Genomic DNA, 21,173 nt, shown 5'->3' with positions numbered 1-21,173 from the left:
GCTTAGATCAAAATTTTTTTGATGCTTTTAGCAAGATTTTGACCACTTCATTTTGATATACAAGTAGTTAATCAGCAATTTTACATAATAAATAATTGTTGAATGAATCCGTATATGGGTAATAATAGTGTCATGGGGTACCGCTTAAAGTTTTTGACAATTAATTTCCATTGGTAGGGACACTTCATTACACAGGTCATGTATTATGCTGTATTCGTAAGTAACATTTCAGTATTTGTAGGTAAGAATTAGACTTTTGGTGGATATCGCAATCAAAACTTCATTTTATAAAGCACTTTGAATGTATTATTTTCTTTATGTGCGTTTATTGATACTTTAGACCCTATCATGTATTCATAATGTCGGTTCACAGCGGTTGAAAGAGGATTGAAGTAAGAAACAAAGGCACTAAAGTGACTTTAATTTGCTTAATTGCACACAAATCGCTTAAAACCAATTATTGCAGACTTGTGAAGTCCATCTTGGAGTCAGTTACGTCTTGTGGCCTTTCGTTTGAGAGCAACTACAATTAGTTTTATACTAGGGTCCATCAATGTGTTGTTTAGATCATGAGACAATGAGAACAGTCGTTTTTCCATGGTATTCGTAGGTAACCTTAGCGAAAACGTCAAAAGTTACCTTCGAATAAATCAATTTGGACACAAATTACTCAGAAGCCAGAAGGTCGGTAAACATTTAAAATGAAGCACACATGACAGCTGACAAATCCAAGTATTTATCCCCTTCTAATCTTCTTTGAATCAGATTTTTCTTTCAAATGAGCAGACCGTCGTCTATTTCAGTACATATTTTTCACCAATTAAGCCGTATTCAGTTTTGCATGGTGGGCATGTATGTGAATTCGCAACTTTCATTGACATATGATTTGATAGCAAACATACAGGCCTTCGTTATGTACCAATATGGGCATTGGCATGAATGGCGGTGTTTCACAATACTGTCATGATAAAAGTGTATTCGTAGGTAACATTCGGTTACCGAAATTTACCTACGAATACTTGCTTTTATTGTTGACATCTCAGAAATATTTAAACGCAGGTTATTGAAACTTGGTAGAAATAAAGAGTGTATTACCCTGCACCTATTGCTTAACTATTGTTTACTATTCTCTCATTTTGTGGAAATGGCACAGCTTTTAACATGTATTCGGAGGTAATGCATATTTTTTACCAAACCTACCTTTGTGCCATTTAGAATTTCTGGCAGCTAAACACAATAATAAAGATGTCCGAATGCAATGCATTTCAGTATTGGACATATCAAAGCTTGTATCAATTGCGCATTTATTAGTGATTTCCATTTTTTATAGATATCTCTAGTGCTATGAAAAACTGTATTCGTAGGTAATGTAAAAAATACCACTCAAAAAATTATCACAAAAATTCATAATTATGTACAAATATGTGAAAAATTGAACAGGCAATCTTTGAATACACACCTTTCAGGAAATCAATTTAGATTCAATCCAATGACTTCTTTTCATAACTGATTTAGATGTTTTTAAAAATACTTTAAGAAATATTTTGACAAAATGGGTAAAAATAGCATGTTTTGGGGTCTCTGTGTCTAAGTTTTTCACAGAAGGGGTCTTATTATATATGGCGCGAAGCGTATGATCAAGGCGAATAAACACAATACAAAAACGAATGCCAATTGATTAATACTTTTAAGTTATGGCCCTGAACATGCCGTGTACACTTTTCGTTGGATTCGACCATATCTAAAACATGAGGTTTGCAAATTGGGTTCACAAAAAATTTGGCATGTGCAAAGCAAATCAAGATTTGTTGGCATGCTGAGAGGGCAAGCCTTTTATGAATAACCTTTTCTGTCCATGTTATTATAGATCCTTGCATTAGACGCCTCATTTCTTTTGCAGTCGGGTATTTCTATACATATCCTCAACAAACAAGAAGAAGATACCTAAACATTCAACGCCTCCAAGTACTAGAAATCCGTAGTCGTAATGACCAGTATAATCATATAGCCAACCTAATTCAAATATAAAGAAAGAAAAGACAACAACGTGGAATTATAAGGAGGAATTGCGTGATATAAGTCCATTCGGCCAAACAAAAAGCAATAATTTTTCTTTCGGTAAATATCAGAAGAAAACCATAATACTTGATACTATATTTTTATTTTAAATCCTGTTGTTAAACTTAGGTGTGAAATTTGTCCAGTGAAAGATTTTTGATTTTGATATGCCTGAATTTTGCCCATGAGCTTTTTTGGAGTCAACCTTTTACCTTTTCAAAGTAATTTACTAATGAAAGACATTTCCGAACTTTAAAGCACAATTAGCACATCATACAGGACTATCCCAGCTACGTTCGCTGACGTTGGCCTTAGGTTGTCATTTACGTTGTAAACACGTAAATCTGTGAACTCGTATTCGTGTAGTGACAACGTTATTTTCGACGTTGATTTTTGGACGTTGATATAACGTCATTATTACGTTGTAATGACGTTGTTTCGACGTTGATGCAATGTTTGACCAGACCTGGTGACAACGTTTGAATAATACGTTCAGAAAACGTTACACAAATACGAAAAATAGTTTGGATGTTGACACCATGGAATGTAAATTCTTCCATTCCAAGGAGATGGTCTCCATCGTGTCGTCTGACTCAAAGTAACGACTTATATTCCTGAAGTTCTAAACTTTGATGAATTTTTTGGGATTGAGCATCATTGTTGCCGGATGTTAATATAATGTCATAATCACGTTGTCTCGACGTATAAAACACGTGGTTGAAACGTCGTTTAAAAGTCATGAACTAACCCAGATACAACGTCATCTACGGACGTCGTTAGTATGCAAATTTTTGACGTTGTTTCGACGTATAAAGCACGTTATTACAACGCCGTATAAATGTCATGGTCTGACCCCGATACAACGTAATCTACGGACGTCGTAATTACATTAATTGTAATTTACGGACGTTGATGTAACGTCATAGTGACGTTGTTTCGACGTTCACAACTTGACGTCGAAACAACGTCATAACGACGTTACATTAACGTTCGGGAATAACGTTGTCACAACACGAATACGAGTTCACAGATTTACGTACTTACAACGTCCATATATTACGTTTATATGACTTTATATAACTTTTAGACGACGTTGTAACAACGAAAAATGGTTAGCTGGGATATATCATAGTTTTGTCAGAATTTCGGTTTTGATTGCACTATTTTTCACTTTCGACTGCCAATTCTTTTCAAACTCAACGCGTGAATATACCTATAATATTTACATGTATGAAACAATTGAAATATCGGTTATTTCTGCTGGTTGTATCGAAATGAAATACTGAGTTGGACATTTTGACAGTTGCAAGTGTAAAATGGTGAAATCAAAACGGATATTCTGATAAAACTATATAATATATAGACCTGAATGATGTGCATTTTAGAGTTGGGAAAACTCTTGCTTTAGCGAACTATATTCAGACATTAGTTTGAAACGCTAAAAAGTTTTTTAAAAAACCAAAAAAGCTCATGGGCGAAGTTCAGGTCTGTACAAATCTTACCGTAAAAGACACAATTTTATGCCTAATTCTAACATCAGGATTTTTTTAAAAGGTTCATCCAAGCAATATGTTTTTATCTGACATTACTAAACATTTTATCTGACATTACTAAACATTCTATTTGACCGAGAAAATTAATTTGAAAGGAAAAAGGTGCATCTCTGAATTGTGTTGATTTCAACATGTATCGATCGACTTTTAGCACGACTATGCATAACAATAGAGGATGGTCAGTAGCGTTCTGAATGTCAATGTCCTTTTAAAAACTTTGTCGAACCCACTACCGGGGTTTTTTTAATCAGCATGTCCATGTGTAGTTTGGGCCTTTTCTTGTCGTGGCAATAAAATGATAAATAAATCATCCCCAACAATGAATGAATGAATGAATGAATCGATCGATCGATCGATCGATCAATCAATCAATCAATCAATCAATCAATCAATCAATCAATCAATCAATCAATCAATCAATTAATCAATCAATCAATCAATCAATCAATCAATCAATCAATCAATCAACCAATCAATCAAATAATAAACAATTAAAGTAAAAAGTATATTCCCAGCAAACACAAAACGTTTTCGACATCATTCGCAAAAAGTTATAAAAGGTTGTCAGAAAACGTTTAAATGTCGGGTTATATAAAGGGTATATTAAGGGTATAAAACGTTTTCATAACATTAAAAACATTTTTTTTTTTCAACTGCTCAGCAAACACAAAATGTTTTACAGAAAACGTTTAAAATGTCGGGTTATATAAAGGGTATAAAACGTTTTTATAACATTCCAAAAACATTTTTGAAAACTTGATACAAAACATTCTAAACAGAATGTATATTTTGGGGTTGAAAAAATATTTTGCGACAAATGTTTGCCCAAAATATTTGCAATAACGTTTTCAAAACGTTTTCATGACCTTTATATAACCCGACATTTAAATGTTATTAAAACGTTTTAAAAAATACATTTTAAGAACATTTGGAAAAAAAATTTGCAAAAATAGTCTACAATAACATTTTGAAAACATTTTTAAAATATTGTTGTAGTGTGTTTTCATACCAAACGTTTTAAAACGTTTTCATGACCTTTATATAACCCGACATTTTAATGTTATTAAAACGTTTTTACCTAAACCAAAAGCCAAAATACAACTTACTTAAAACGTTTTTAAAACGTTTTTGTTTTTGCTTGGATTTTATACTCACCAACGACTCCACCGGCAATAAATCTGAATATTCCCCCAATAGCTACACACCAACCGAATCCACTGGCGAAATGCTCGGCTCCTATGTTACCCTTCAGAATTACAAAGAACAAGGATTTAAATACACCTCTCCCTAAAAAATACGCTGATGATGATATTGTAAGTGACCAAAAAGTCTTCATCCATGGATCTACTAACAACGCTACTGCTGACAGTGCGCTTCCTGCATACATTAAACTTCGAATCTTTACAATGTCACGTTCCACCAATGGAAAATAACTGAGTCTGCCGATGATGGAAACGACTGCAGATACCATACTAATGGCAGCTGCTTCGTACGGTTGAAGGCCTTTACTTATAGCATGTGGTACCAAATAGATAAACCAACCAGAAAGAACAAAGGCACTGCAACAAAATACCAGTAAGTGTAAGATGTAAATAGGATCGGTGAAGATAGTCGTTGGAAACAGGAATTCCAACACTTGCTTTGCCGATATTGTTTTCTTTAAGAATGGTGTCCCTTTCTCAGTGTCCTTTCTCCCAGTAGTATCTGCATCTATATAATTTGGTTCAATAGTTGAGTAAGAGGCGTTGACTTGATTAACAGGACGTAAGAGACTACCAGTCACTATCAGATGAGCATTAAGAGCACCAACGAGGAGCAGAGAACTTCGCCAGCCGTAAGTGTCCAAGAATAACTGTAAGGAGAAAATAGGGACACAATAATGATGATTTCTTATGTACATACATTTTACATATTAGTTTAAACTGACTTTCAGCACAAAAGTTCACTAACCTTGAATTTTCGATGTGTGACACCCCAGCAAACACAAAACGTTTTCGACATAATTCGCAAAAGGTTATAAAAGGTTGTCAGAAAACGTTTAAATGTCGGGTTATATAAAGGGTATATTAAGAGAATAAAACGTTTTCATAACCTTAAAAAACATTTTTTGATAATCTACTGCCCAGCAAACAAAATGTTTTACAGAAAACGTTTAAATGTCGGGTTATATAAAGGGTATAAAAACGTTTTAATAACATTCCAAAAACATTCTTGAAAATCTTGATACAAAACATTCTAAACAGAATGTTATTTTGGGGTTGAAAAAATATTTTGAGAAAAACGTTTGCCCAAAATATTTTCAATAACGTTTTAAAAACGTTTCCATGACCTTTATATAACCCGACATTTAAATGTTATTAAAAGGATCTGAAAAAAACATTTTAAGAAAATTTCTCTTATTGCTGGGTTCAAATCTTTTAACATAATGTTATTTAAGTATTGATACAATATTTGGCAAAAATGTTTGCAAAAATAGTTTATAATAACATTTTTTGAAAACATTAAAAAATATTGTTGTAGTGTGTTTTCATACAAAACGTTTTAAAACGTTATCATGACCTTTATATAACCCGACATTTTAATGTTATTAAAACGTTTTTACCTAAACCAAAAGCCAAAATATAACTTATTCAAAACGTTTTTAAAACGTTTTTGTGTTTGCTGGGACACATCTTCATCAGAAGAAGTCCTAAGATGTTGTGATGGACTTGCCCTTTTGTTGACCGGTCGAGGATATTATCACTGAGACTGAATACGCGATAAAGCGTCTTCAATACAACAAGACCACTCGTATTGGCGGCGGAATTACGGGCTCGCATAACAAGTGCATTGAAACCTGCTAAACCACCTAAGAAACACATCTCTAAAGACAAACGTGATGCATTGTACAGGCTAAGGAAGGACCGCAGCATTACCATCTTGCCTGCAGATAAAGGCAGGGCTAGTACTGTTGTACGTGACCCTGAACAGTATGATCAGAAGATCAATGATTTGTTAGACAGTGGGGACACGTATGGTAAGCTTAAGAAAGATCCTACCACAATAAACTTATCAAAATACTGAAAGACTTTATGTCGGAGGGTAATTTGTCGGAATATAAGTACACCAAGTTCTACCCCTCATCATGCTGTGTGCCATCGTTTTATGGGCTACCAACAGTTCATAAAGAGGGAGCACCGCTTCGACCAATTGTCTTAAAGTGAAAGTCCCACTTTTGGTTCAAGTTCCTTAGGGAATTAGTCAAGGTTAAAATTTGTCCATGTGAATTCTGTTCTGTCTGTCATCAAAGTAACAGGTGTAAGTCAGTTCTTCTGTGGAGAACTGGCCAAGCGGGGCTTCCTCTTTAAGCATCAATTCAGTTACATATGAATCCGCTAAGTATCTTGCAGAGATTTTAAACGTATTGATCGGCAAAAATGAACATCATATTAAGAACACTGAATCTTTTGTTAAGCGCATTAAAACCGTGTGTCTCGAGCCGGGTGAAATTCAGATTTCACACGATTAATCCGCTTTGTTTACAAGTATCCCTGTGGAGAACGCGGCATATGTAGCGAAGGATTTATCAGAGAAGGACACCAGCTGGAAAGAAAAGACTGATCTCACGGCTGACCAAGTGATAAAACTTTTGGAATTTTGCCTTAGCACTACCTACTTTGTTTTTCGAGGACAATTCTACCAACACAATGTGCGGGTTGTGCTATTGGGCAGCCCGGTCAGTACGGTTATCGCAAACCTGTACATGGAACATTTTGCCATCACCTGTCAAACCTTCCGTGTGGCTTCGTTATGTGGATGACACCTACGTTATAATTCGCGAAACTGATGTGAAAATTTTCACTAAACATATCAACAGCCAGAATTCACATATCAAATTCACCAGCGAATCGGAAGTGGACGGTTTCCTCGTATTCTTGGACACCAAAGTTTCGTGAAACGCTGACGGATCCGTGAATATCTCCATCTACAGAAAGCCTACATATACGGATCAATACCTCCATTTTTATTCGCATTCGCATTCAAAAATTAAGTGTCATCAGGACATTATTTCACAGAGCTGAAATAGCGGTGACAGACCCCGATGAAACGGTGAAGGAAGCTGAGCAAATCAAGTCTTTGGACTTTCGGTTTAGCCAAAGCTAAGGACAAACGTCAAGAACATTCCTGACCCTCCTACTAACGCCAACCAAGTAGAGGGCAAGAAATCGTCAACCTACACCACCCTACCCTATATAGAGGGGTTGTCAAAGAAACTACAGCGTATTTTTAAATCCTACGGTGTCGCTACAAGCTTCAGACCGCACAATACGCTGGGAAAACTTTTAGTCTCACCTAAAGATCCTACGCCAACTGAGAAATATTAGGTGTGGTTTACGAGATTCCCTGCGGTGAATACAAAACCATACCATCCCTGTTCATACATCGGCCAGACAGGAAGACAACTCGGAGATAGACTGAAGGAGCACAAGTCAACCGCCCCCAGCCGCAAACCCTCTGCTGTCGCCGAGCACAAAACTGAATCTCAATACAACATTGACTGGGAATCCACAAAAGTACCCCTATTTAGTGCGGGAGGCCATCCAGATCAAGAAGAAATCGCCAGAACTAAATCGCGATCATGGACTGGAATTGCCAACCTTATGCAACGCCTTCATTCGACCAAAAGTTGCCAACGGTCAACAAAAGGGCAAGTCCATGCATCACAACATCTTAGGACTTCTTCTGATGAAGATGTGTGTCACACATCGAAAATTCAAGGTTAGTGAATTTTTGTGCTGAAGGTCAGTTTAAACTTTTGGAAATTACAGTTTACACATCTTGGTTAATTTTCGTAAACAAGGTGGTCAGTTTTTTACAAGCATTGGGCCAAAATTAAGAAAAGTAAAAAGTAGTGTTAACTCGTTTTGGTTCAAAATTGATAATTAAAATCTAGTCAACTGGACTTGCTATTTGTGACTGGCGACGTTTCACATTCTATCCTGGATGCTTCCTCAAGCCGTCTGATTTCTCGGCGTAGCGCACTATAAATCACTGCGCACTCTTTCTTTTCACATAAACAACCTCTTTCACACCTCTTTTAAACCAATGCGATTCTCTGTCCAATTTGACAACGTCTTTGTCATCAAATGTGTGGTTGGTACTGTTTAGATGCCAGGACACAGCAGAGTCTCCACAACCGGAGACTCATTTAAACCCACCAACACATTGAGGCAAAAACCAGTCCACCCCAAGGACAAGGTCCCGAAAGACAAACAGAATAACCTCGTCTATGCCATTCCATGTACAGACAATGGGTGCAAGTACTTGTATATATAGAGGAAACTAAACAACCGCAGACCAAGCGCATGTACCAGCACAGAAGAGCGAGCACATCCGGTTGTGGAGACTCTGCTGTGTACTCGCATCTCAACAGTACCAACCACACATTTGATAACAAAGCCGTTGTCATATTGGACAGAGAATCTCGGTGGTTTAAAAGAGGTGTGAAATAGGCTGGTTATGTGAAGCGGGAGGAGCCATCTCTGAACAGAGGAGGAGGTCTGCGCCACAACTGACCAATCGCCGCCGAGAAATCAGACGGCTTGAGGAAGCATCCAGGATATGATGTGAATTGCGCCAGTCACAAATAGTAAGTCCAGTTGACTAGATTTTAATTATCAATTTTGATATTTGATATACCTGGATAACTGAGAATATACACAAATATATCGTTTTGGTTCTGAAAATCATTTTCGTGGCTAAAGAATCTAAACTTTTTTCTGTCCCATGAACCCTTTAAGGGTTCTTTTTTAATGTTTCCTTATATATTCTTCAATCTTAAGGTTCAACAAAGAACCATTTTCATTGGGTTTCCATGCATGAGGTTCTTTGTAGTAAGAACAAAAAAGGTTCTTTCTGACAAAAGCTTGACAGTAGTTTCATAAGGCAAACCTGTAACCACAATATTCGCCTATTGAGCACTTTGCATAAGTACGTCTTAATGAGGACCCGAGCGTGTTACCGCACTACGACAAACAAATTATTAATAAACCTTCTTCCATTCGTACAAAATTACCTGCGTCAACGGAGCAAAAATAATCATTCCAACAGCGGTACCACACGTTACAATACCAGATGCTCGAGGATATAGTTCATCAAAATAACGAGGGACAAGAGTTGTACTCTGTATGAAGGCTAAACCAAGTCCAATTCCTGATTAAGAACAAGTTTGTAAGACTGTAATCAGAGATTATCTAAAGATGATCTATGATATAATAAGGTTTGTTTATTTGTCTGTCTTAACATGCATAATGCTTTTCATGTCTGTACGGTAAATACATTTTGACAGGGTTCAGTCTCGGTCTCAGTGTAATCAATCCATTTGTCATTTGTTTGTGAGTTATATACCATTAAGATATGTTTCCCCGGTAATTTGCCGACAGAAATGATCTATTATGTTATAATAATTATAACATTACAAGCTATTATAACAAACTTGTTCATAATTATTATGTGACTAAACTAACAGTGCATTAAATTTATTGTTAATTAATATCACTTGATTGGGGGTCGGTGCCCCCCGCCTCATGATGGCGTCGGTTCATGAGAGGCCGTCGGTAGACGGAAGGTGTTGGTGAAAAATAATTCTTAGTCAGTGGGAGTGGTCTAGTTCGTAGACACATTTTTGATTGGACAATCGCAAGATATCGGGTGCCGTTTATCAGGCCGTAGACGACCCCAAGATCGTTTGTGCCCTCTATGCACAAAACATCAAGTGGGTGACGAATTTCACTATCTTTTTGAGTGCCCATCGATGTCTAACGAAAGAGATAAATATTTGACAGCACAATTCAGGCATAGACCAAACGTGTTGACAATTGCATCAATTTTGAACTCTCAAAAAGACAGTGAAATGGTCAATCTGGCCAAATTCTGCAAATACATTATGAAAAAATTTGAGTAACCTATTATTATGCATTGCTATTATTTTGAAGTCGTAAAATTGAAATGGTATTATCTTATATGTATTTTATTTTATCTATTTGGATTTGGATTTTGATTATATATTTGGATTTGGTTGTATGTGTATGTATGTATATATAATGACTGTATGGTTGATTATATTCTCTCATACCTTTTTGAAGGTAGTTATAGAGTTTAATAAAACTTGTAAACTTGTAAAACTTGTTTGTCTGGGCCGTAGACGACCCCACGTCATCATGCGTCTTGATAATCCGTAACACGCGTGTAGAGATGCGCGTATGTATCACGCTGGATGCGTAGACTAGTGCGGAATACGCGAACGCGCTAGCAGTACACGCAACAGAATACTTAAAGTTGTAAACAAGTTTCGTTCATTTTATAATGAGGGAGTTTTTATGACGGTAACTTAGTTTTGCTTTAAAAAATTGTTTACAGTTATTAAAATAATATTTAACTGATTAAGAATGAGAATAAACGATAGGAATTTTTATTTTGCTTTCCTCTATTTATGATAGACGACAGGCAGGTCCATATTTTTATCGTAGTGGATACCGGCTGCGCCGGCATCCACTACTCAAAATATTGGACCTGCCTGTCGTCTATCACACGGTAGAGGATAGGCAAAATAAAAATTCCTATCGTTTATTCTCTAATTTGGGTGATCAATGGACTAATATTTTATTTTGCTTATGCACGGTGATGAAAGAAAGAATGGAAAATTGTATATATCCTTTTTTTTTTTTTTTTTTTTTTTTTTTTTTGCTCTTCACTTTTTCAAACCATTGAAAAAAAAAAATTGGGGCAACATTCACAACTTCCGTCGGCAAAAAATATTTCCGTCGGTATATTTACAAGTTGTGCCCCCTCGGTTCCAAAATCCTGGCTACGCCACTGTTGATATCCATCAGTTTGATTGCCATATAGCACAATGCTCCATTAGAGCTATAAGGCTATAAATTAAGTTTCATATTATAGGTATCCCCCATCCCCAATGATATCCTTCACATGCTTAAAGCCAAAATAATTTGCTCACATCGATGCACTCATTTTTTCTCGAAATTCTACTATTTGTACGATTGTAATAGTAATACCCAATGATGTGCTCAGGTATGAGAATACATTTCCATGAAAAACGGGAACATTCTGCAAAGCAGGACTAAGCGCGTAAAATGTGAGCAAAATGCTTCAAAAACAGGCTGGTTTGCCCGGGCTGGTTTGACAGGTTTGGGCGACAAAAAAGCAGGAATGCCTGCTTAATTTGCAGAAAAGGTATCATACATGCCAATGAACGACTAAGCATGAAATGCTTTAATTACAGTAAAATTAAAAGGTATTTTAATAATAAAACCGGGATTCTGGTTTTATTCGCCAATGTATTGATACAAACAGCGGACGATATTAGGTGATCAATGAAGTATCAATGTTCTCTCTTTTACCTCATTTGTTCGGCTAGAAATAAAAAGAGGACATATCAGATAGTGAAAACCTACAATATTTGGGAGAAAATTTTTTTTTTTTTAAATGCAAATCACACATAACCGATTAGATAACTGCACTTAAACCGACAGCCACCCACTTCATGTGAGTATTACCGAGGTAATTAGTAATATCGCGTATAATCTGAAAATACATGTATTTCCGTTTTTGAGTCAATTGTTTTGATTGATGAACCTCTAAATTTCACACCTGCACCATTTCTTTCCACTTTCAATGATTTTTTTATATGCGACAAGTCATACAAGTATGCATGTGCAAATTGATATGATTAAATGGTGTTTCAATTACAACATACATCACAACATAGGCCTATAGCATTCGCTAATAATACAGGGTGTCCCATAAAAAATTACCAGGCGAATGAATTTGGACGTAAGTCGCGTCGAGAAAAATACATCAGAATCCAAAAATCTAAAAATCAGCGTGTAGCATACTGCAGTTACTGTCCGTTTTCCTATACACAATACACAGTGCTCTTTCCCATTGACGCGTGACCTTTACAAATAGCCCTACGTTAACAGTATGGGGATATGACTAGTTAACGTCGCTGTGTGAAAAATAACCGGCCAATATTAAAAGTACTCTTCTAAAGTTCTAGAAAATATAGTTTTTAACATGTCCTAAATTTTTAGCTAATTTAGATGTTTGAAAATATTCGTACTTTGGTGTTTTAGTTAATGTTATAGGTAATAGTACATTGCCTAGTTAACGTCGCTGTGTGAAAAATAACCGGCCAAAATTAAAAGTACTCTTCTAAAATTCTAGACAATATAGTTTTGTAACATGTCCTAAATTTTTAGCAAATTTAGATGTTTGGAAATACTCGTACTTTGGTGTTTTAGGAAGGATATGTAAACGACAGATAACACCAAAAATATGAAGAAATTATTTCTAAACCGTGTTAAGTCAAAAATCATTATGTTGCTCATTTTCAAGAATGCTGGTTTACAAAAAGCACGACATTGTCTGATTTCGTGAACAAAGCCACACATAACATTGTTTCCTTTCGTTTCCTTTATAATCGGTTACCCAACTGAAGCTATGAATACCAGCTTTATTGCGACATCGCACATGAAAACAGTCACTTGTGCACAACCAGAGAAGATCCGATTTAATCAGTTGAGCTGTTTCAATGAGTGTTATCTTGGTTTAATAGCTTTTAATGGGGTTAAGTCCTGCAAAGGTCGAGATGAATTCTACTGCAGACATGACTGCATCATGGCCCGTCTTATTTTACATCTTATACGCTAGCTTTACTGGAATCGGTTGACTGATTGCGAAGAAATGAGCGATTACGTAACACGTGCATCAATTCACTTCATTCCAAGTTTGAAAAAAAGATCAATCAACACAATGCGTACTAGTGGTTAACTGTCAATGGGTTTCATATTTTGTACCGTGAAATCTTTTTCGTTCTTTTTAAATAATCTGTTTCTTGCAAAACATTTAATCATAGGTCATAGTCGGATTATAAAATAGATAATGTGGACTAAATTTAATGAGATACACAAACTTTAGGAAGCGGTGAGCGAGTATGAAAAATCGCCTGTTGATCAAACTTGGAATGAACTGCATTGATACGTGCATTATGTAATCGTTAATTTCTTCGCAACCAGTCAACCGAATCAAATAAAATTTTCGCACGTGATGCACAATAAAACAGGCATTTTTTTAAATCTGATGTCTAGTTCTCGACTTACGTTCAATTTTATTCACTCGGTAATTTTTTCTGGGACACCCTGTATAAGCAACGAAACAAAAATGATTCGAATTACCTCCAATAACAGAAATGAACAGAAACAGTTGCAAAGTACTCGAAGAGAACGACGCAGCCATGAATGCGAACGATGATAAAACACCTCCGGTGACACCTACGTAGCGTGGATCTATGTTGAAGTTTTCGTTAATTGCCCCTATAATTGGAGCTGCAAGCAGTAATAAAATATTAAAGATGTTAGGAAAATATTTAGTAGATAATTGTATTTATGCTAATGAGACACTTTCTTTCCTGGAAGACATCTTCTTTCATTAGCAAAGTTAAGGAAAACATAAATAACCATTCGACACGATAATTACAAGTTTTTGTGTAACAATGAGTTTAATTGGATTCGTAATAATAAAAAAAAGACACAACAACAACAACAAACCCAGCTCTACAACTGAAAGGGAAGGTGAATACCCAAATGCCAAATGTACTGTGCCATAAAGCAGTCGCCTCTGCAGTGGCTTCAACGCAGATGTGTCCCCTTCCAGATGGTTTTTACCCAGGGCTGTCATCTTTTCGGAATTTTGGGCTAAAAAAGTGCGCAAAATTTACAATTTCCGCAGACTTCGCGATTCGGGGCATCGTTTCATGATTACATACCTGTTAACTCGAGTACTGTGCTAAGACCAGCTATAATAATGCCTATTAACCATGTCTGACTGGTAAATTGTTCCTTTAGTGATGGTAGAAGTACGGCTAAAGCTTTCACGTTGCCATCCCATATCAGCATTGCCGAATGAGCGCTGGCAACAATGATCCAACCCCATCCACCCTCCGCTACAGACGAACTCATCACTTGTAACTGGAAGGATGACTGATTCAAGTTCACATCGGCAGTGCAGCTCCGTAATGTTCATGTGCTTATATCTCCAGAGTGGGCCTACGAAAGATAGGAGGCAAACCGATTACGGTATATTATAATGATATTGATGTATATTCATACGTACTTAATGGCGGTAAATATAGGCAATAAGATCATTTAATTCAATTCAATTAGAGCTTAGAATTTCATCGTGATCATCTGAGACTAGCATATAAACGTCCACAAACTCATGTATCTGATTTCCCTGTGCGATATCAGTTCAAATATTACAAAGCAAACACATAGTAACAATACTGTGTGGGATTTGTTTCCGAAATGAGAACAATAGTCTGCATATTGTTATGCAGCATTGTTATGGTAAATAATAGTACAACTTATTGTTGTATGTCAAACTTGTCACACAAGTTTAAACGAGAGCATGATATAATGTCCGCTTCATTTACCTACGTCATCAGCCAAACGGGAAAAAACACGTACGCTTCAAACGGGAGAAGAACACGTACGAGGCTGAACTTTACCCACACAATTTCTCCTTTTTCAGGAGAAATACGCATAAAAAAATTGCAACGAGTGTCAACATGTAATGTAATAATTATTCTCTTCGAATAGAGATAAACTTGTTTTTGCAATAGACCTGACCTTTAAATAAGCACAATATATTATTTCCAAAATAGAACCAGTCTAAAACGAGTCCTGTACGTACGAATGTACGTTGCGATGTAAATCGCATTTTTTTCCTAATTATTATTTCAATGTTAAACATTTTCTCCAGAAAATTAAAAGGAACAGACAAATATCTGAATTTCACTGCAATCCATCAGAGTCTATGAATCCATTGACCATGGTGACAAATAATATTGCAATTGTCGACATGTATACAATATTTTTTAAAGGTTTCCAATGTATACTTGGTTTATGAGAAGAAATATGAATAATATCTTTTGTATTTTTGCAAAGTGATCTAATGATTCTGAACATGGTGAATAAGTTCTATATAGGCCTAATATAGCTAACAGTTAAGTTCATGCAGGTAGGTAGACTTAGAATTATTAAACTATTAAACTAGAGGACTTTTATAAAACTTCATCGAACTTTTGGGTTGGTCCCTAATGTAATAATTATTTTCTTTCAATGGAGTTAAACTTCATTCGGCAATATAAATGTTTCAAGAGTTAAGAGATCAAATAGCCAGATGTACCAAAATTTGCAGTTTCCCTCCCTTTGAATAATTTATTATAGGAAAAACATGTTAGCCGTTTAACAATCCAAGATGGCCTCCCCTAAATTACAAATATCAATGTTACAAAGAATTAAAAGATCATATACAATCACCAACTTTTGCAGTTAAAAACTTCTTTTGAATCCCTTAGGACACTGACATGAGACACTTAAAATATAAGATGGTCGCCATTAAAGTTAATATTTATCATAATTTCAAGTGGCTAATAATAGTATCCTAATAAGTGGTTCAAAGGGAGGTTCAAAAATGACAAAAAATGGTATGAAATTGAGAAAATTGTAACATGAGTAATGGGAAAGTAGTTCCATGACCTCAGATGACTACATTTATATTGAAAGGTGTTTTTTTTAATTCCGGGGGGGTTCTTCAAACAATTTTGTGTGGGTATGAAGTTGAACCACACAGACCTTTGGATGTTGACTTTCTATACAGCCTGTCTCAAAAAAAATTGTGCAAGTGAAAAGCGCCCTCTTTGGCAATTAGAAAATACCGTTGTGACATGATGCTTACATCAACGTCAAGGGCGTAGTCTTAGCTCTCAAATGCCGTTTGTTCTGTTCAATTTGATGTTTTAATCTTGAGATATGAATAAGTTAACGACGAAAGGGTAAAATCACAATTGTGCCACTTTTACTAGGGAAGAGGGCTTTACATGTAAATCAGTGATAGCATCAAGTTTATCAAGAGTTCCTTCGTGAAATCAAAAGAATGCATCAATTACACAATACAATTTTTTTACTGTTTTTACTATTTTATCATGATGCAGGAATAATGATTCTTTTTTTTCCACAGATTAAAAGATAAAGAAATATTTCACATTCTGCTGTAAAATTAAAATTAAAATTGTGTAATTGATGCATTCTTTTGATTTCGCGAAGGAACTCTTGATACACTTGATGCTATCATTGATTTACATGTAAAGCCCTCTTCCCTAGTAAAAGTGGCACAATTGTGATTTTACCCTTTCGTCGTGAACTTATTCATATCTCAAGATTAAAACAAGCAAATTGAACAGAATAAACGGCATTTAAGAGCTAAGACTGCACCCTTGACGTTGATGTAAGCATCATGTCACAACGGTATTTTCTAGTTGCCACAGAGGGCGCTTTTCACTTGCACAATTTTTTTGAGACAGGCTGTATATCTACTTTTTGCTGTGTTTGCAACCCAAATTTGCCCAAATTCGGTACTTTTAAGGACACCTTTGTCCAATTGGGCGCATTACTCTTGAAACCCATCCGTTGATAAACTAACTTCGCTGAAATGGTACCCCAAAACCGTGGCACATTCCTACACCTTCAACCAGGGAGAACCCTCCGTGTGTTGTTTGTTTATATTGTTTGTGTGTATCACACCGCATCCATCCTGTCGTTCATTGAAGTTTAGGTCTATTCCTTTTGTGGACTAATAAAGGCCTCAAATATAAGTACGGTAATGTATCAAAATTTGACACTTAATTAACGATTTCAATATCATGCCATTTTAAGTACGGGTCATTAGGGATGCACGGACCATGAATTGCAGTACTTCAGTTTGGCCTTGATTTAAAACAAGAATTTGCCTTTAGAAAAGACAAGTTCACGGATCAGGTGTATAGTACTTAGAGCTACTTTGGTCTAACATTTAATATCTAACATACTCTGCACTTACGACAATAAATAAGTGATATGAGGCTTAATAATGATACCTGCGTCTTGACTCTGGAATTTTTTTTAAACCTCATTTTACATTTATGTTTTTAAGCCACCTACAGGATCTCATTTTGCATTTAGTTTTTTAAGCCACCTACAGGAATATACTGGCTATATTAACTACGAAGAAAATTGTATCAAAATGTCCACTATTATTGTATGTTGGCAATATCTTAAATTTGTTGAATACAATTTTCTATACATCTGCAAGATGCCTTATCACTAAAGTAAACAAATTACATAGCCATTATGATCAGTCTTGTTAGCTTTTGTCAGGGATATTTGTCTCATAGCCCTGCTTTTATGAGCACCAATTCTTATTTTGTGACAGAAAATATAGTATACAGGTTTATACACACATTGCTGGGTTATTACAAGAGCCAATAAACATTCAATTAACTATATATAATGGACTTAGTTTTGTGCAATGTAGTTTATGAAGTAAATCGCCCATTGTAGCGTGCTGCATACAGATAGGCCTAATCACAAAGTAAACATTCAATATATGAACATGACCTGCCTACCTAGCTTTGATTAACCAATCAATTATGTGTATTGTCAGCATGTGATGGCTATAAGCCAATTGCAAACATGTTTATAAAAAAAAAGGCTAAAATTTTCCTACACGAAGAGACTCACTAAAGAGTACTTGTCATGTGGGGCAGGATTAGATAAAGGCATACAAACTAGGGTATGAGATATTAGGAATTATTTCCTAGCCTCTGAACCACATGGTTGGTGGGCTACAAATAGCTATTCAAGACACAGGATATGTAAGGAATAAACTGTGCATATGAGATGTGGGGTAAAGTGGCATCATTTCACTACCGTGAAAAAAATCACAACTTCACTGTGCATTCTCAGATATGTATTATACTCTGTGTTTTAGGGTTAGGGTTAAGATTGTGGTTAGTGTTAGATCATGTATTGTTAAGGTTATCAGTGTTAGGGTTAAGATCACGGTTAGCGTTTAAGATCATGATTAGCGTTATGATCATGGTTAGCGTAATAGCGTTATGATCATGGTAATAGCGTTATGATCATGGTTAGTGTTATGTGAAGCGTTTATGATCATGGTTAGCGTTATGATCATGGTTAGTGTTATGACCATGGTTAGCGTTATGAACATGGTTAGCGTTAGCCTATGAGGGGCCTATGATCATGGTAAGCGTTATGAGCATGGTTACAGTAGCGTTGTGATCATAGTATTTATGACCATGGTTATATGTGTTATGATCATGGGTCGAGTTAAGATCGTGGTTATAGTTATAGGTTTAGGATTACATATAGGGTTATAATCAGATCATAGATAGGGTTATGATCAACAACAAAAAGCCGGGAAAAAGCGAAGTGATTTATAGTGCACTACGCACAGGCACAACGCCCAGACGTTGATCCACAAGCCTCAGCACACTTTACAGGTTGTCGCTGACCACTACGGCCCCACATCATTCCATAAACCATTTAACAACAAATCAGGGACTTTGCTGCTACAAGAGCGCACACCCTAGACATTCCACAAATAACCTTCGCAACCAGGATCAGCTCCCCGAGTTTCGTACAGGTTATAACGAGACATTAGCAGTGAAATCCTTGTCCAGGGGAATTTCAAGCTAACTCAATTTTTTCCACGAGAGCGTATAGGCACCGCCATGGTTCGAACCCACAACCTCTCGCACCATAGTCGATTTAGGGTTAGTGTGGTATGAGCATAATGAACACATGGAAAAAATGAATGCTCAACTCCAAACGGTTTTAGAGACATATGGCGTATCAAAATTCTACGCAGACATCCACTTTTTGCTCTCTCGAGTTGCATCGTTGAATTAGTCATGTTTTGGGACACTCATATTTTGACTTTGCGAAAAAGATATTAAGCTGAAAAGTATCACCTAGGGTGACTTTTACCCAGAGAAGTAGAATCTTGACTCAGAAACATTGTATCTTATCTACTGAAGATGTTATGGGTCTCTCAAAACCTCGTTTCGTTTCGTTTTTGACAAATAAAATTTTGACAAAACGAAACAAGGTTTTGAGTGAATTTTTACGATTTTTTTTACATGTCTGATTGAGCAAATGCGGGAGCAAATGACTGAATAGGTATTTCAAAGATTTACAGGTCTTACTGTATAACGGGCCATTTCGCGGGGGCTTAATATTTTGAGTATTTTGACAGAATAATAAATCGTGACAATAACAACATAATCAGAACTAGGCCGTGATCGCATCTATCATATCTGTAGCATGTCACGAAAAAAAATCTCAGGACCCTAACACAAAAACGGTGTGTGGACATGGATGGTACATGAGTAAAGGCTGTACGTATCAATAATGTATTATGCGAATGCAACTTACGAGTAACAAAGCAGGTTTTGCATCCCCTAAACAAAATTATAATCTTTTATTATGTAGACCGTAATAAAATGGTTTGGTCTCATTTTAATTTTGAAAATATGAAATAATATTAGTATTAAGAAGGTTTTCTGGTCATTTAAAGCCGAAATAAACGAATTAAAATGAAATCGACTAATATGTTGGTGATTTGCCATAGTCCTAAGGATCATGCCCACAAAGTCCCGGTTCAAAGTACTAGCCCTACTTAAAATCAAAATTATTATACCGTACATACCTGAAACAACCTGAGTCCAAAAGTTGTAGTCTGGTATCCAAGCTCATACACATTCTACACACCCTGACTGAAAAATTATGATCCATACATTTTCCTCATTTCCGTATCTTCAAATGATCATGTGCAGCTATATCCGACTACAGTTACGCTAAGTACACCAAATCATAGTGCTGCAGAATGGTGGATCTATAGTGCAATTTAACGGAAAAGCACAGAAATTGGCACAGATGACATGATTAACAAATTTGGAGTAACGGCCAAAATTAATTTCTTTCCAAGATGGCGAAAAAAGGTCATCAAAGTCTAGTCTACAGGGGTCACATTCCAAAAACTACTCTAGTTATAAGGATTTAGAAAAAGTATAGTTTGACATATCTGTGACGTACGGTTCTAGAGTAATAAGCAAAAAGGTTAAAAGTCATGTTTTGACCTCCACAGGTTTTGAAGATTTGAACCAAAATGGTTTCAAGTTGGTCCTCTTGCAAAAACAAGTCAAATAAAGAATAGTTTGTATCATTTTGGATGTTTCGTTATATAGGTACCATCACAAAATCGGTCACGGTCAATAGAGATCAATGGGGAATTGATAAATTACCATGTTACCGGGTAATAAAACATATTGAGTATGGGAACATTATTCTTTATGTGAATTATTTTTGCAAGATGAACAATTTGAGACCATTTTGATTAGAAATCGGAGCATTTTAAATGATTTGACTCCTGTGGAGGTCAAAATATTACATTAACCTTTTTGCTTTAACTCGAGAACCGTGCATCACAGATGGGTCAAACTATAGGCCTACTTTGTAGATGTATCATATAGAAGTCCCTTATATTTAACTAAGGTTATACAGAGAGTATAGACATCCTTGAGAGGGCACTCTATTCATGTGGTTTCTTTTATTAAACCTCATTTAAATACTTGGGACTTCTATATGATACAGAAATATAGAA

At 35.9% G+C, this 21,173-nt stretch overlaps 1 protein-coding gene across 1 annotated transcript; it reads right to left on the bottom strand.

The window, feature by feature from the left end:
- Positions 1–1,740: 1,740 nt before the first annotated feature.
- On the bottom strand, positions 1,741–20,338 carry LOC140155609 (monocarboxylate transporter 12-like). The gene is made up of 6 exons (XM_072178523.1): positions 20,220–20,338; positions 14,437–14,716; positions 13,847–13,996; positions 9,667–9,803; positions 4,767–5,463; positions 1,741–2,013 (listed from the first exon to the last, which is right to left on the bottom strand). The coding sequence occupies exons 2-6, from the start codon at positions 14,627–14,629 to the stop codon at positions 1,886–1,888; spliced, it is 1,305 nt and encodes a 434-aa protein (XP_072034624.1). The 5' UTR covers positions 14,630–14,716; positions 20,220–20,338; the 3' UTR covers positions 1,741–1,885.
- Between the last annotated feature and the right edge of the window lie 835 nt (positions 20,339–21,173).

The sequence above is a fragment of the Amphiura filiformis genome, chromosome 6 (assembly GCF_039555335.1).
Source record: "Amphiura filiformis chromosome 6, Afil_fr2py, whole genome shotgun sequence".
NCBI lineage: Eukaryota > Metazoa > Echinodermata > Ophiuroidea > Amphilepidida > Amphiuridae > Amphiura > Amphiura filiformis.
The sequence above is the reverse complement of the archived record's forward strand: the minus strand, read 5'-3'. Positions and strand labels throughout refer to the sequence as shown.

What these genes read in the sequence shown, in the direction of transcription:
- LOC140155609 (XM_072178523.1), bottom strand. Translation starts at nt 14,629, where the DNA reads ATGAGTTCGTCTGTAGCGGAGGGTGGATGGGGTTGGATCATTGTTGCC. An exon ending in CACAGTACTCGAGTTAACAG is followed by an intron (nt 13,997 to 14,436) that starts GTATGTAATCAT and finishes TACTGCTTGCAG; the next exon opens with CTCCAATTATAGGGGCAATT. An exon ending in TATTGCCGGTGGAGTCGTTG is followed by an intron (nt 2,014 to 4,766) that starts GTGAGTATAAAA and finishes TATTTGAATTAG; the next exon opens with GTTGGCTATATGATTATACT.